Source organism: Haliotis cracherodii, unplaced genomic scaffold (assembly GCF_022045235.1).
Source record: "Haliotis cracherodii isolate W230 unplaced genomic scaffold, xgHalCrac1.p SCAF_21, whole genome shotgun sequence".
NCBI lineage: Eukaryota > Metazoa > Mollusca > Gastropoda > Lepetellida > Haliotidae > Haliotis > Haliotis cracherodii.
In genome coordinates, this window is record NW_027266277.1 from 11,899,081 (window position 1) to 11,916,860 (window position 17,780).

At 40.6% G+C, this 17,780-nt stretch overlaps 1 protein-coding gene and 1 pseudogene across 1 annotated transcript; one reads left to right on the forward strand and one right to left on the reverse strand.

Annotated features, from left to right (window-relative positions):
* The first annotated feature begins 2,325 nt into the window (after window positions 1-2,325).
* LOC139471002 (uncharacterized) lies at window positions 2,326-3,180 on the forward strand. Its single transcript, XM_071253309.1, has one exon. It carries the CDS (start codon window positions 2,326-2,328, stop codon window positions 3,178-3,180), a length of 855 nt encoding a protein of 284 aa, XP_071109410.1.
* Window positions 3,181-11,242: 8,062 nt separating this feature from the next.
* Window positions 11,243-14,428, reverse strand: LOC139470728 (uncharacterized; annotated as a pseudogene).
* Between the last annotated feature and the right edge of the window lie 3,352 nt (window positions 14,429-17,780).

The following is a 17,780-nucleotide window of genomic DNA, read 5'->3' on the forward strand; positions in this document are numbered from 1 at the left end:
TGGTTTGCGATTTTTGTTTCAGACAGAATACTGTTTTTTCCGCCAGTGTATTAAGACAAGTACTTATTTTCTTTGTAGGGAATCGGCGAACGTGTTTTGTGGACCACTTCACACTATTTCCCAGAACATTCAGCACGTACACTGAAAGTTGTCTTTTTAGAGCATGAGGGCAAATTATGCTTTTCAGGAAAAGGCATCTTTCGAAAACAACACAGGAACCGACTTGACTGGAAACCCAAATGCGTGGCGGGGAATAAATATTTCAATGTCTCAACGTTTATTTACAGTTTGAGCAACGCATATCTATGAATTAAACCTGTGATATATATGTATTGATATATGTCGTTCAGTTAATAGACTGTTCCTATTCTGCGGGGGCCACAAGCGGTGGATCGTCTTAAGTGGTTATTTCTAATTAACGGAGTTGGAATAACCAAGAATTATTTAAATCGAACCATATATCCATATTTAAATATAACGTATAAATTCAGGCACCACTAAATTAACTTATACATTTACCTTATTTTTATTGTTTGTTTGTGTGTTTGATAAACGCCACACTCAGCAAATCAAACTATATGACGGCGGTCTGTAAATAATTGAGCCTGGACAAGACAATACAGTGATCGACATCATGAGCATTGGTCCACGCAATTGGGATACGATGACAAGCATCAACCAGGTCAGCGAGTCTGACCACCTGATCCCGTTAGTTGCCTCTTACGACAAGCATAGTCGCCTTAAACAGCAAGTATGGATTGCTGAAGATCTGTTCTACCCTGGGTCTTCACGGGTATCCAATATTATAGTTTCCAACTGTATAAATATTAATTTTACACATATCCAGTTACTAATTAAAACAAATCTCTTTTTATCAGGCTGACCTTGTCGGAGAAGATAGGCAGTTTTCGAGAAAACGCTACATAAACCCAGACCAGAATTTTTCCAAAGAGCACCATGCCCAGCAATCATACCACGGACAATTCCTGAGCATTGATGACGACATGTTATCCTATTCAGCAACATTTGAAAGAAGAGATACAACATTCATACGAGTGCTAGTTATTCTGCCAGGTCATAGTTCCGTCACTTACTTCCGGTGTGTTCTCAGACGGTCGAGGTCAGATCAGGGTCAGCTGGTACACGGTCATTTCCAGCGCATCCCATATAATGACTTGGGGTTACATTGGTGAGTGCATCCCGTCCTTATAACGATTAACTTTTCTTAAATACATGCAAAACTATTTCTTTAGAAGCAATGAAACAATGTGACATGCGAGATGAGGAACATCAAATAATTTATGAAATTTAAGTAATTCAAAACATGACCTTATAATTAAATATCCCAAGAATTCCTTAAAAGCGTTGAAACGTATCAGTGTAATAAACTGTGCAAATGGCCAGAAACCAGTAGATGTTTGCAGATGGTTTCACGTATATCAATGATCTGATATCCTTCAACAACCATCAAATAGCCAATACCCTTCCCACATGAATTTGAAATAAAGGAGACCTGTGAGGCCGCTTCGTCAGTTTCATATTTAGATCTATGCATAAGGATTCAGAGTGACAAAACATTCTCCACAAGACTGTAAGACAAGGGGGTGACTTCAATGTCAAACGATTCTTGCTCAAATGCTATTTGATCAATGTCACACAATTCAAGGATTCAGTACAGCTTCCAACAGGTTTTATGGAAGACGTGTGAAAAGATATGTTCAATTTGTACGCATCAGTGACAAAAGTGATGTCCGATGCAAGTACCTATTTGTCATGACCCGTGTCTTTCCGTGTTCTTTGGGTAAACAATCGGCTTTCTTCTGCGTGTGTTATTTTCGCTCGCCATGATGTAGTCGGATCGTACAATCTATTCTGCTTTGAGCAGATATTTCTTATGAATATGGAGGGGGATTTGTGGCTTTTATTTACACCTGCTTATTGACATGTTCTGTTTATCAGTTGATAGATAACTGATTCAAGTAAGAAGGTCATAGATCATAGGTGCGGCTACAAACATACTGAACAATCTCGAGTGGGATTGTCAATTTACGATAAGGTATTTGGGTAATTCATTTTTCAAACAAGTTAACTTTTTCAGAAAGATTTATTTATCATTAACAATCTGAAGATTAAATTAATGTTAAACATAATGACACAGTTAACTTATATAAAGACCAGATACATAGATGTAAATGGATGCAGAACAGAGGCTCGTGATTGTGAAATAATACATGCTTCTTGTGTTTAAGGTATGGATGTGGATTCGTTCACTGCCCAGTACCTCCCAATAGCTACCCAGAGTTCATTTCTGTCCTCACTGCCCGGATGTCCTCCCCTCTCAACGTCCTCCCTGTCAACTATCCTGGACCCCCCTATAACCGACTGACGCGCTGTTACCCTGCAGTGCATGGGAACTTCACTGACGTCAACACACTTGTCACAGCCCTAGAGACCAGCAGATACTTCGGGACAGACAAGTTTATCTTCTACAACTACAGCATACCAGAAGATGTCAACAAAGTCCTGCTGCACTATGAGAGAGAAGGCATTGTGGAGATGAGGAACTGGAAGCTTCCCTTTCCCCCAGACCAGATCCACTACTGGGGTCAGATGGCGAGTATCCATGACTGTGTCTTCTCTCAGTTTGGGGTGGCCAAATACGTTCTCCTGGCAGACATTGATGAGGTCGTTGTTCCAAAATCCGAAACCACGGTATATGCATTAGCTGATAAACTTTTGTCTATGCCAACTCTAAAACCATCAAAATCGTACGGAGCCCTCATGTTTCAGAATGCATTTTTCTTTCTAAATGGACATGACACAACATCAGAATTTCATTCAAAATATGATGCTTTGAAATATAGAATGGGTGTATTTTTACACACAAATAGGTCATCTGTGAATCCCCCATTCTACCGTTCTAAACTGTTAGTGATTCCTGAAAGTGTTGACTTGCTACAGACACATGCAGCAGAAAGGTTGCAACCAGGATGGTTAACTCTTGTGGTAGAACCAAAAGATGGTTTAATGCATCATTACAGAAAGGACTACGACCCTCAAGCCGTAGGGCCATATACAGAGGATACCTCCTTACTTCAATATAGCTCTTCTATTATCCCAAGAGTGAAAGACAGATTGCATTTCTTTAAAACTCTACTGAACATCGGAAAGAGTGTGTAGGAGGGTTGGTTTTAAAGCCACTTGAAGACTTTTCCAATGATACCATGATGTGGGCAGACAGCCAAGCGTGAGCAGGCAATATACGTCTACAACTCGGGCTTGTCTCACAAGTGTGGGTGTGGGACTGACCGACCTTGGATCATAATCGAGGGCGGATAGAGAAAATATAACATATACAAATGTATGAATAGTGACAATTTGGATTGATATTTCATTAACAGATCGAAAAGTTTCTTTTCGGTACAGAACCAAATTTCTTTTCGAATTTGGAATGTTTAGCACGTTCCATTTTAGTATATCCGTGGATAAGAAACTCCTGAATTGGTACAAGTCTTGGACGTTTACCACACTGGTGAAACCATCCAGCATGATAATGAGGGCAAAGATGGGATTTAGATAGCCCCCTCTACACTCAGCCCAGACAGCGAATGAGACTTCTTCCAGGAGGCGCTGCCGAGTCAAACCCACCTAGAACTTTTCGGAGAATGTGAAGGCTCCCCAACACTGCAGCCTTCTACCCAGGGCTGTATTCCTGGTGGCAAACCCGGGTACTCTCCCGATGTCAGTCAACAGATTGGGAGGTACCAAACCTAAGGCACCGAGAACAATGGGGAGTCGGACAACTTGGTACTTGGGATGCAAGCTTGACATTTCGAAAGCGAGGTCTGCATATTTGGCATGTTTTTTCTCAATCTTGTCAATCACATATGTCAAAAGAGACAGAAAAAGGGATTTCACTGCATTATCAAAAAGGACAAGATCAGGTTTGTTGGCCTGGATATTATTATTATTATTATTATTATTATTATTATTATTACTAAAAATGGTGTTTTATGAATATTTATCCTTTCAGGGTCTTAGCCAATTCATGAGTGTGTATTATGATCAGATGTTTGAAATCAGTACAGATATGACTCGTTTGCATCAAAGAATATAACATTTCAAATAAAAGCAAAGGTTATGCAAACTTCTATTTGAAACATTAGAAATAAAGCCTTTCCTTACACCCATAAATGCCGTTAAACTACTTGCATCTAGGCATAAATTGGCATTCAAGCCTTTAGAAATCGTTTGGCATAGATTAACAATGATGCGTATCACCTTGTGGGTAGATGTTGAATGGCTCAATAATCTTTTGCTATGACGTCGTTTCTAGTGTGACGTCATTCCGATCTCACGTCACAATAATATTCGAATGACGTCACCAATGCCGTCCGGATGAAGGCAACAATACACTGTTGTCTCTTGACGTGATATGACCCCAGGACACATATGATTTTGTGAACCCCGATATGTTTGCCACCGTAGGTAATAAACAAGTATATTCTGTGACCTTTGTTACTCTTGAAAATGTTTGAAGTTATTGGGAAACACATAGAAGGATGCGGTTACCCCCATCCCAAACCTCCACCACACCCAGCACACTGCTTCTAACCTATAAGGGAAGTGGGGTAGCCTAGTGGTTAAAGCATTCGCTCTTCACGCCTATAATCTGGGTTCGAATCCCCACATGGGAAAAATGTGTGAAGCCCATTTCTGGTGTCCCCTGCCATGGTATTGCTGGATTATTGCCAAATGCGGCGTAAAACCATACTCACTCTTTCACTCTATTGTATAAGATGCCTTTTCTCTGAAACTACTTATCAAATCAAAATATTAATATTAAAACTAGAATACTATGATTGTGTATTGAAGCATATTAGTTGTGTTGTAATGTTGCAAGTTGTGTTCATTCTAAACCATACGTTGTATCCCCAAGGAGACCATCCTGCAATGTTGAATGTTGTGATACTGTAACTGTTTGCTGTGGCTGTTGACATATTTTCGATTCTAGTTCGTTTCCATGAAATACACATTTATAAATCAACCTCTTAAAACTCTACTTGAACGTAATTTCTGTTACAGTAGACTACGGTTAAAACGAACACGCTTATAACGAACTGACGGATATTTGCTGTAGTTATGCTGTATATATGCTTATAACGAACTACGGTTATAACGAACTAAATTAGTAGTCTATTTGAGTTCGTTATAACCATAGTTTACTGTATATGTGTTTTCTTTACATCACAACAAGCTATCATTTCAAGTTTATCAAAAGTTTACATTTACATTACATATGCATTAATGTTGTCCGACCACCAACAGTACAAGGGCGGTCGGGTAGCCTAGTGGTTAAAGCGTTCGCTCGTCACTCCGAAGACCCGGGTTCGATTCCCGACATGGGTACAATATGTGAAGCCCATTTCTGGTGTCCCCCGCCCTGAGATTGCTGGAATATTGCTAAAAGCGGCGTAAAACCATACTCACTCACTCACCAACAGTACAACCATATCAATGTGGAATTGAAAACATTGCCTGGTAATCCGGTGACTGATAGTATGTGTGACGATTCAACTTTTATCTGTTACTGGATTGTAATCGTTCCCATTTTGTCTTAATGTGGGGTGAGCTGCATTTAAATATGACCAACATACTGACAATGCACTCGAATGTTTAGTTCAAATACTAACATAACTGCTACGCATAAAAGGTTTCATTCGGTACATACCTGTTTAAAGTTCTCAATTCGAACATTAACGAGTGTTGTATAAACGCAGTTAACGGTGACCATTGTGAACATTTGAATTGCCCCTGCATGTGTTTGTGGCGAGCGGGATACGCTCACCTTTTCGCGAACACCTGGTATCATCACTATTTGATAGGGATTTAATAAACACATGCTCATGATATAGTCGGAAGCGTACAATGGACTTATGATAATGCTTATGGAAGGGTTCTGTCCTTTTATTTTCATAAGAATTATGGCCTTTTATTTATAAAATATAAATAATGAATGGTAATACGCAGAGATTTCTATTGGATATGAAAAGGCTTTTGTCGCTTTAATTATTATTATCATCATTATCATTGTGGAATGTGTTTTGAAGCTTGCATGGATTGGGTTAAATACGAATGTACCCAAACTAAAATAGTGCAGCTGTTCAACTCTTCTAGCCTCTTCATTTTTTTAAAAAACCGCTGTCTTTTCACATTGTTCTTGGCCTGAATTTTAAGCATGTATTTATATAAAGTTATCTTTTGTTGCTGTGCTTCAGAGACATAAAATCTGAACATTAACTATCAAAACATGCCGCAGATTGTTATCTGTTGACAGTACAGATGGCGTCACAGGTACGCGTGAAGCCCGAGGGCAGATATGTACATGTTTACCCCGAGGACATGCACTGTAGTGATTGATAGATGTAGACAAAACAGGTTTATGTTTAAACAGATCAATCTAAGTTACTGCAACACAAGGTCGAAAGGGTAAAATTTGCCACGACAGGATATTTCTAAAATCCCAGTTTGATATTAAGTATCATTAAATCACCATGAATTTGGATATCTGAAAATAATTTATAAGTTCAGATATTTGATTACTGATGTCATTAAACACTTGGTATTGTATTCAAGAATTCGATTTTAAGATAATGAAAATCTCATCAAACTGTTTCAAATAATAGTGTACCAATACGAGTAATTTTGTTAACATTTCACTTTAAAATATTAAAGTCTTTAAGCAGATGGACATTTTTGGGTGATGAAATACTGTATTAATCTAAACATGTAAAATCGATATTTCACACAAGAAGTAATAACACTTTTGGCCGCAGTTACTTTCAGTCTGACCCAATGATGTTAAAGATCACTATAAAAATACATGATGAATATAATATTGTCTTTTTGTAAAATAACATGTTCCTCTTATCTTGTGACCTGACAGAGTTTAGAAGTTCAAAGTTCAGAATTAAAGACATCATGCTCCAGTGTACACTAAGCATGCATTAAGAGGGATACAGGCTATACAGTAATTCATTTTAAGAAGATATCAATATTCATGACTACAAAAATCTGGGTGGCTTAAGGTTGGGTGTACATGATCATAATACATGTAACCAAAGCATATTCATAAGATGGAATATATTGTTGTCAACTTTCTGACTGCATAACGCGTGACCGCCTCCGTGGTCTAGTGGCTTGGGCGTTTTTCCGGGGAGTGGAAGGTCTAGCCTATTCCTGGCCACGTCATACCAAAAGAGGTTAAAATAGTGGGGTATGCATGATAACTACGGCATGGTATGTCAGTGGGTTAGCACTATAAACCAAAATTGCCTGAGCTCGTACACGCACACACGCACACACTCACACACGCACACACGCACACACGCGGGAGAGAGTTATATAAGTGCAAAAATCTTGGACGCGACGTTAAAGCCCATATCAGAAGACGCTAAAAGATATAATAAGTAAAATTGCGAATAATCCGCGGATAAGTTGTAAATTATAGGCGAATGATTTGAGAATAAGTCGCGAATAATGTACGAATCATTTGCAAATAATTCGCTGATTTCTGCGATAATTTTGTATTGCTTTATGGCACTAATTTGGAGTTTAATGGGACTATTACGCCGTCAACGCGTGGCTGGCCATGGCAATTGTATCCATACATACAATGTATACTCTGATGTTACACTGTGAATGAATTGCAGGTACATGTAAGGTTGGATAAATACATGTTATGCCAGTTTGTAAGATATTCCTGCTACAAAAATGCTGTTTGTTGTTTAACGCCGCAATATTCCTGCTATATGACGGCGGTCTGTGAATAATCGAGTCTGGACCAGACAATCTGGTGATTGACATCATGAGCATCGATCCTCGCAATTGGGATTAAGACATGCATCAACCGAGTCAGCGAGCCTGGTCACCCGATCCCGTTAGTCGCCTCTTACGACAAGCATAGTCGCCTTTAACGGCAAGTATGGGTTGCTGAAGACCTATTCAACCCCGGATCTTTGTTGATGTATGTACATGTACATCTACTTCGTTAAAAAATACATACAATGTACTTGTATGGAGGGACGTCCTGATTAGAATGGACACACTGTTAATGTTGATAACAACAGGAAGTGCATAACATGTATTACCTGTATTCTTACAAAACTAATCATTATATTCGCATTAGCATTAGACACATATACTTCGATTCCCATGCTATTTAAATTAAAACCAACTATAACATATGGATTTTTCTATGTGTAACATATGCTAAGTGTCATTGTGGTATAACAGTAGAACTTGTACAATCACGTTTTACACGTATTGTACTGGTTATTACAATCAGGGAGTGAGTGAGTGAGTTTGATTTTACGCCGCTTTTAGTAATAGTCCAGCAATATCACGACAGGGGAGACCAGAAATGGGCTTCACACATTGTACCCATGTCGGTAATCGAACCCGGGTCTTCGGCGAGACGAGCGAACGCTTTAACCACTAGGCTACCTGATCGCCCTATTACAATCAGACAGACGGTCAGTAAGACAGCTAATATATAGTAATCATCTTGTTTTAGTTAGTTATTAACGTGTAATGTACATCAGTTGTCGTCAGTGCATCCAAACTACGGTTATAACGAGCTCAAAGGGACCACTAACTTTAGTTTGTTATAATCGTAGTTCGTTATAAGCGCCAATCGCTTGCAAGCGATGTACAGCGATTCGCCTTACAACAGTGCGCTAACTTTACGCCACTTGCAAGCGAAACAATCGCTGGCTGAAGTCGCTTCGTTGTCAAACCAAAATGGCGGCTGACTTTGACAGCGGAAGAAGAAATTCTTGACTGGATCAACGAGGAAATGAGCTACAGCAGCTGACACCCCATCATCCTCGGTCGGATCCACATCTTCAAAGTAGCCATAAATTTAACCAGCTCGTCACCGAGCCTCTTCTATTACGTTCTTCATTACGTCAAGTCAACCAAGCGGTGGTTGCGCCGCCATTTTGGAAGAGTGCGCAAGCGCTTCAAACTGTTGCAGACTCCGGGATGAGCGAGTAAGTTGCTTTCTCTAAGCGATTGGTGGCATGCAACGCGCCCCTGCACTCTGGTGCATCTACATGTATACGTATCTTGTCGATATATTGCTGGACTATTTATAACTGGTGTATATCCATATTATGTTTAAAATGATCATTACAGTGTGTTGCAAATGTGGCACCGTGGCAACACAATGTACATGATCATGTGTACAACTCTCAAGCAAAAGTAACTGTATACTGAGTACAGTTAAATATGTGTATAATATTGTTAGTTATGATAATAAATAATCAGGTTTTATTGTTCTGACGTTTGGTATTACGTATTTGGTATACACGATATACTCGTATATGTAGTTATAACAATCTCGTGAAAAATCTAAACTTTCGCAATCCCCCCATTTTTATTTCGAGTTGGCATAAGCCATTGAACTTGTTTTGTGAGTCAGATACCATCACCTCCCTTATGTGAACATTTGACTTCCATCCATGTTCATTGTGATGAAGAAGTTGTATATTATCATATGTAACCGAGACACAGCCTCTGGTGATAACAAACTCCAACAACAAGTATACTAGGGTTTTGAGTTTAGTAATGTAGAAATTTTCATTGAAATTATATACCATGTACATCGGCAATATTTTAGTGCGGGGATGCTCGAAAATTAGTGACGTGATATTCCGCCGATTGATGGCAAATTGAATGAATATTGGGACACGAATGCAACGTTTAAATGCATAACCACTTTTCATTTGAAACTGGGAACAGTTCAGAAAAAACAACAGTCAGCCTTCTTATGATAATTTCCATATTCTCATTATTACGTTGTATAATGTCTAATCCGTAAGTGAGATCCTTAAGAGTAGATATTGTATGTAGTTTTTAATTCTGTTAACGATTTTTTAATTTGTTCATGAATACACGTACATGATGTTAGTAATGGCAATTCATTGTCACTGTCTCTCCCTATATGCGGATTGACTAATACCTACAGTAAACTCTCAATTTACTCTTGAATACGCAATGTCACTCGCCTAAGAGAAAGTCTCGGTCCTAATTTACAGGTGAGTCTAAAATACCTGCTCTCGTTCAATTACAATCTGCCACACCACGCGTGAATAAACAGTTATGCAGGTGTTGCCGTGGGGGCATATATATATATAACATAGTTTCGTTAATTGTGGATATATTAGGTACAAAGACACAAAACAGTTTATGTAGGTTAAATTGGTGCCTAGATATACAAGGACGAATTTTGTTTTTTCTCCGCGTTCCTGATGGGTATCATCGTTTAATGGTTCTTTCTATTACATGTATGTTTGGAGGCGCTATCAAAGGTTCAGCGCAGCAGACACAGACAGTGTCGTCCGTTTGTCCCCACCTTGTCAGTAAAAGGTATATAATCGGTACACAAATAACTTTTTTGCGGTGTCAGTGTGGAAGGAGTTTGAATTACGCCCGTCACTCTCTCTGAAACCGCTACCATACAATCCTCCCTGTCACAACTGTAGTTTCAAAATTTAAAGATTTAGTTAACAGACTGACTTAAGTCGTATACAGTCCCCTTTGCGCAAACACAACAAGCAATGAGATAGAATGCAAAATATTTAATATACATGATAACAAACACATACATATAATGGTTTTGGCACGAACTTGGGAGCTGACTGATTCTTATCACAGACAAGGGCTGACCGAGAGCAAGGTTCTTTCCTGGAGCCGCTATGAGGCTCGGACAGTGGTCTGCAGACCGGGGCTGCGACCTGAGCTCTAGTGCTAGCTTATTACAAGGAGAGGGAACGACCGAGAGCTAGGCGAGGGTCCTGGGGCCGCTATGAGGCTCGGACGGTGGTCTGCGGACCGGGGCTGTGACCTGAGCTCTAGTGCTAGCTTATTACAAGGAGAGGGAACGACCGAGAGCGAGGTGCTGTCCTGGGGCCGCTATGAGGCTCGGACAGTGGTCTGCGGACCGGGGCTGTGACCTGGGCTCTAGCGCTAGCTTATTACAAGGAGAGGGAACGATCATTGAGAGGTCCGAGCACCCCATTTCGTTGTGTACACACAATCTTCTTCAAAACATTGTAGGTTATGGGTAAGCGTTTAGGCACACCCTGTTGTTGTAGCTTCTTGTATCCATGAAGTAGGGTTCGTAGCTGATTTAGACCACCAGTAGACACTGAATCGAACACTGTATGCAAACCTGCCTTCAGATAGGTAAACCGAATACCCGCAAGATAAGATTTGACAGTGACATACTGTAGTTTTGCCTCACCGAAACAAAAGGCAACATATTGTTGCAGAAGTGCAGAATTAACTGGTGGCAGACCTTGTGCTGCCCACGTAAGGCTTGAGCATGTAGAGTACATGCCATATCTCAGGAGAAAGGCAATGTATGACTGAAAGCCAGAAGCATAGGTGGTCTTGGTTCTTGCCCCCACTGCAGCATCCCATGGGGTGTCTAGGTGTCTTGCCAGACCCATATCAACTGTGAGTGTTGTGGACATGGTGTTGCTTGTGGTGCCGCATGTGGAGCAATTTTCCGAAATCTGGCAATCTGTAACCGAGACAGAGAATCAGCAATATGGTTTGACACGCATGGTACATGTTTGGCACATATCACAAAATTGTCAGAGGCTGCTAGTGAGGTAACCATACGCATCAGAGGTATAATGTTTTTGCATTTCAATCTGCCCTTGTTGATTATGTTTACTGTTGATTCATTGTCACAATAGAACAAGATTCTTTTTCCTGACCACTGTTTGCCCCATAAAACGGCTGCTACTACAATGGGATACAGTTCAAGTAGCGCCATGGATCGACTGTTGTATTGGCAATGGGCTTGCATAAATAGTGGCCAAGGTGACGAAAACCAAGCACCCTGAAAATAACCTCCAAAACCTAAAGTAGATGCGTCGGTATACAGTTCCATGTCAGAAGCCTGTGTCCTGGAAGAGTCGTGAAAGAAAGAAACACCATTCCACTTCTGGAGAAACACATGCCACATGTGCAGATCAGAACGACATTCAGCAGAAATGTTCACTCTGTTGTGCAGTTTTTTAACGGATTTAGGTAGATCAATGAGGTAAGACGCAAATGATCTTCCTGGCACGACCGCTTTGCAGGCATAGCACAGTTGTCCTATCAGAGACAGTAGTTGTTGTTTGGTACACTTTCTCTTGTGACTGAACTCTTGCACTAACTCCGATATTCTAGCCAACTTGTCCACGGGTAGTCGGGCAGTCACGGTATTCGAATCTAAAATGATACCTAAATATTCCATCTTACAGGCTGGTCCAACGGTTTTATGTGGGAACAAAGGAACTTGCAACTTGTTGAAAGTGGCTGTTAATGTGTTCATAGTAATAGAAGCTTGGTAGTTGGTTCATCAATGGTGAGGAAGTCATCCAGCAAGTGTAAAACGAAATGGACCTTGTAATTGTTTGTGAGGATCCAATCAATGGCTTATGATATGCAATCAAAGATACGAGGGCTAGATCAGCATCCAAACGCTAGGCGCTTGAAGAAGTAATACTGATTGTCCCATCTAAATCCGAACAGTGACCAATAATCTGGGTGAATGGGAATTTGCTTGAAGGCGTCTTTTATATCCACCTTACACATACTCGCGCCAGTTCCCGTATGGCATCATCGATTGTCACGTAGGTTAAAGAGCACATTTCCTTGTCTATCATACCATAAATGCTAATAATGTCATCGTTGTCATGTGGGGCTGAAAGGTCCAGGATCAGTCGTTTTTTATGGCTGTATTTTCCTTCTGCGATGCCCAGGGGGCTGACCCGAAATACATGGTAAGGGGGGACTGAAAAGGGTCCAATAATGTAGCCCCGATCTAATTCTTGACGAACAAGGTGTGTTACGGTATCGGGTTCTTTCCGGGCGCTCAGATTGTTTTAGCACTCCCCGGTAAAATTGGGAACTGTTGCAACGAGAGGGTGAAAACCGTGAGTCAGTCCAACACACATGTATGTGTTACAAAGTTCTGATCAGGACGGCGCCTTAGTCCCTCTTGTATGATGTTGGTATTTAGTGGTGTCAATTCCTCAGCAAATTGTCACTTGTTGATTCCATGTCCCTTATTGGAATTAGTGTTGGATTTTTTGCAAACCAATTTGTTGTGATTCTTCCCGAAACAAGTGGAGCAAACATGCAGAAAGTTGCAGCGAATACGCATGCAGCCACTATCATTGAAATTTTTGCAAACCTCCTGTCCCTGGTACCATATTGTTTGTCGACCATGTGAATCGGTGGAGCTGGTTGCAGTGCTTGTGGAGGTAACTTGTTCGCAGTGTTCGTCAACATGGATGGACATGTCGCGGAGTCATGGCTGATGCTACTGCACAGGTCAAATGACCTACAGCGAAGGCCAGAAGTACAAGTGGTATACATTCTGTTGTCCGGAACGCCCTAGGTGATGTGCGTACCCCTCTCAGCCAGAGCTGCCACACGAGATGCGAATCTCTTGTGGTATTCATAATGTACATATCCTCCATATAAAGTGTGGAGTTGCGCTACTGTACGTTCATGTTGTTCCAACTGTTCTCTCCTATTTGGCCAAGCTTCACAGAAATATCCTTGAATACTTTGAAGGCTCTGCTGAATTCGGCAAAGTTCAATTCCTGGTGGTACGTGGGTCAAGTTTTAACACGTTTGCCTGAACCTGTCTCTTCAGCAAGTCTATATTCACCGGATTCTTGGCATGGTAACAACAGAGAAGCCAAATTTACATATTTACCTTGGTGAATTTTTCGCCTTGTACTTTCGTCAACAAAGGTGACATGGGGCACGGAATCTGACAGAACACATTGCGTTGGACTTGTCTGTGATATAGGCCAGGCAATGTTTTCTCCACTGGGAGCTCCAGGGGAAAGACGTTGGGTGAGGGATGTCATCATATCCCTCATTTCTCGCATGACTCCCATCAATTCCACATTCGCTGACGATAACTGGTTGCTTGCTGTTGTCACTGTTGCCGGAATGCTAGTTCAGCTGTCAGAATTCCCGCTGTTTACATGACTGTACTGGGGAGTAATGTCACAGGAAGGAACAGCATGTACAGACGACAATGAGGAATCGGGGGAGGCATGTTGAACAGCGCTGGCCCCTCCACTGACCGTGTGGTTCTCGTTAAAATTTTCCTTGTACAGTTGTAGGATCCTCTTTCTCCTCACGATGCAGGCACTGTGATACCTAAGGAGCGCAGTCTCTGTCTCAGGTCAGCTGTTGTCTCGTAAGGGACGGCTCTGCCTGTCGCACTCGCTCTGACCTGTGACCCAACATGGCGACTGTTGTCGGAAGTTTCACTTGTTGCGGATGAAACATTTTCGACAGGAACAGCTGTTCTGGTTCTCCTTGACGTGCGTTTCGGTGCCATTGCCGGTGTGTTAGGTACCTTGCTGACATGCAGGAGGTTGTCTGTGCAAGCGGCAGTTGGTCACAATAAAGGTATGGCAATTTTTGTAGCGAGTGTTGTTGTCCTTCTAGCTTTGGGAGAGGAATGGAGAGACACGGGGCTTATGGGTAAATAGGCTCCCGTGCGCATGCGCAGAGGGGGGAATTTGAAACCTTACGAGGGGATAGTTGTAGCGTAACATAAACACGTACATGAGAATGAATTTTATAATACACTGGACATGAATGTAGTAAGTAGAAAACAAAATGCGTTGAATTTGCACAAACCTCAATATTAAATTATCATTTATTTGATAAAAACAATAACTCAAAGTAAGATAACTGGACGATCAACTGGATGTTACATTCCTTATACCACCTGTCGGTCGTGTATGCACCAGAAATAAGATTTAAAAACTATACTAAAATCAATTTTAGACCGCATAGACAATAAAACCAAATAAGATAGGTCTTGGCATCATCTGTTATTAGATGATGGTCGTTAGGAAGGAGAAACATTAAAGTGTTTTATGATACATGAGATTTGAGGACACTGACATGAGCAATATGATTAAGCAACATAAACATGAATAAAAGGGTAAAGAGAAAACGATGGAAACACATTGAAATAGATATAAATAAAACATGTACTAAACATCCTGCCTGTGCATTCATACACACAGAAGCAATATATACACTTGATCATGAAAATAAAGAAACATAAAGCCAGATTTGTGTGAGGTAGAAAAATACAATACAATACGCGGAACCGTACAAGGTATTGAGCCAAAATGTTGTGGAGAGAACACTTGCTGATTGTAGTCATCTCAGTTATCGGTACACGGGAAAAGTCCAAGATGAAGATCAGCTACCTTCAATAACGCGTACGTCCCCCGTTGGAATCGATAGCGGTCTGACATCTCCTGCCCCAAAAAGGGCCAATAGTTTCTCAGATACTCCGCATTAGCTGCGCGGAGTGTTTGCGTAGCTACGCAGAGATTTTTCAAACATTCTGCGTAGTCCCCGCGTAGCTACGCAAAAGTTCTACAAACATTCTGCGTAGTCCCCGTGGACATTTTGCGAAATAAAGTAACATACTTTTGCGCTGTAGTGTACGTGTTGTTACAAGGCCTGATGCTCGGTATTAAGGGGATAAAACAAGAACTGGTCGACTCGGTGCCAGTATACTGTGTCTAAGTTGGGTATAAATGTTTAGAGTGAATAGAGAGTGAGTTCAAATGTCAAGTCACATCAGCAGTATGTTAGCCATATTGCATCAAAAGCATTTGCAAACATTAAATTGATATCCAAATAGATTCCTTTCATCAAAGGACAATAAAGTAACTAGTAAAGTATAACAGAAATACATTTAAAACAGGTTGGAGAAGAATATAATCGTTTTCCATGTACCATCAACAACGACTCAAAACAAAAAAAGGGCTGTGGATAATAGTGGGGCGGTTAAGGCTGGATTTTAGTCACAATTGTGCTCGTTGGATTAAAAGCACCAAACTTAGCACACTTATACATTGAATCATTCTAAACATTTTTGGATATGGATCCACCTCAGCACTGCCACCTGATGGTAGAAAATCCAAGATGGCCGCCAAAATGGTTAAAATCTCTTTTGATGTCAATTTATATTCAATATATCATAATTATTTTTTCAATTTTAGTCATTTATGTAAAATTAATTGCAACAATGTTGTATATAATTCAAATCTAATATGCAGCGCACACTGGTTGCGAAGAAAATCCAAAATGACTTAATCTTCAAAACATGTCAAATGTTGTCCACAATATCAGTATCATTTGTTCATTGCAATCATTTCAATCAAATCTGGCTTTAAATCAATTCCAAGTAATGCTTTACTGAATGTATAAGCTTATGGTACTACAATTCAATCATTTGAAGCAAGATCTGTATTCCGTAAGGCAGATCTGGGGAATATGTTAGACTGCATGAACTTGGTTTAAATTCTGTAACTGAACTTTGAATTTGATATTGGACCAGCACTGAAACATGCCTTTTTGATTCTGAATCATAAAGGCTAACTAACCGAGCAACACTTATCCGCAGACGTGATTTTAGGTTGAAACAAACTTTCAGGGGAACATTTCCTTCTGACTGCCATGAACAGTATGCACCTGCCTCTTTGAAAGCTCTAGTCAGTATGAAATTTGAAGGACCAGGTATAAAAAAGACCAATCCTCAAGCAATCCAAACTATCTTAGAACATCTTGTCTTCAAAACGTGAAATGTCGGTGCATCAGCTCATCAACACAAAGACACCACTGAGACCGAGAAATGCAAATCCCAGTTTACTTGGTATTAAACAAGAAAACGTGATCTTGTTGACACATTTTACAATGTGGGTAATTATGTGCCTCATTTACAAGGACCTTTCACCCAGGATGTAGATAGTGTTCACACAAAGCCTGACCATGAATAAAACGGGTCATATCACATGAAGGAAGTACTGGGAAAACAAGACAAACATATCCTCCAAATCCAATTGCCCGTATGCCAATGTTCTAGAATGTGCCGACTCTGTTGCTTAGATACAGCATTGAATTAATGTGGTAAAAAAGGGTATTGAGCATTTGAATCCTGGTCAGATGCATGTGTTTGCCTTGGATGAACCACTATACACAATTGCTAAAACAATCCAGTGGAACTGTCCTGAACTATATGATGAAGTTCCTTATCATGTTTGGTAGAGTTGCATATTGAAAAAGTTGCTTTCAGGATTCTCAGAAACTGTCTCGAAGGAAGTAGATGGAAAAATGCAATCTGTGCTGCTGGAATTGCCTTTATGTCGACCCGATTATGTTTCTAGGTTTGTCAGCACCACAACCGTGCTCGTGGGTTTCACCGAAGTGGTAAACATCTGAGACCTGCATCACTTCGGGCTTTCCTCCCACATTAAGCTGACACGCCGTGATATAACTGGAATACTGTTAAAAGCGGTGTTAAACCCAACACACTCACTCACTCATTCTAGAGGCCCACGGAATTCAAAGACATTGTCACTATTTCATGCCTTCACCGGTTCATTTGCTTGGGATACGTGTCAAGTATTTCATGAATTCACCAATGCTTTCCCATCATCAGTAGATATCTCTGACAAGACAATGCAGATTCTTGAGCGGTTTGTCGTTCTCACTGGTTTATTTGGAAGGTCAATGAAAGGCAAAATCGCTGTTCATGAAGATCTCAGATACCTGACATTCCACCTTAAAGAAGCAGCTCTAAGATAGCACCAATGCATGTATGGGGACAGGTGCTTGAGTCAGGGGTTGGGAGAGGACGTGCAGTAATATATAGATACCCA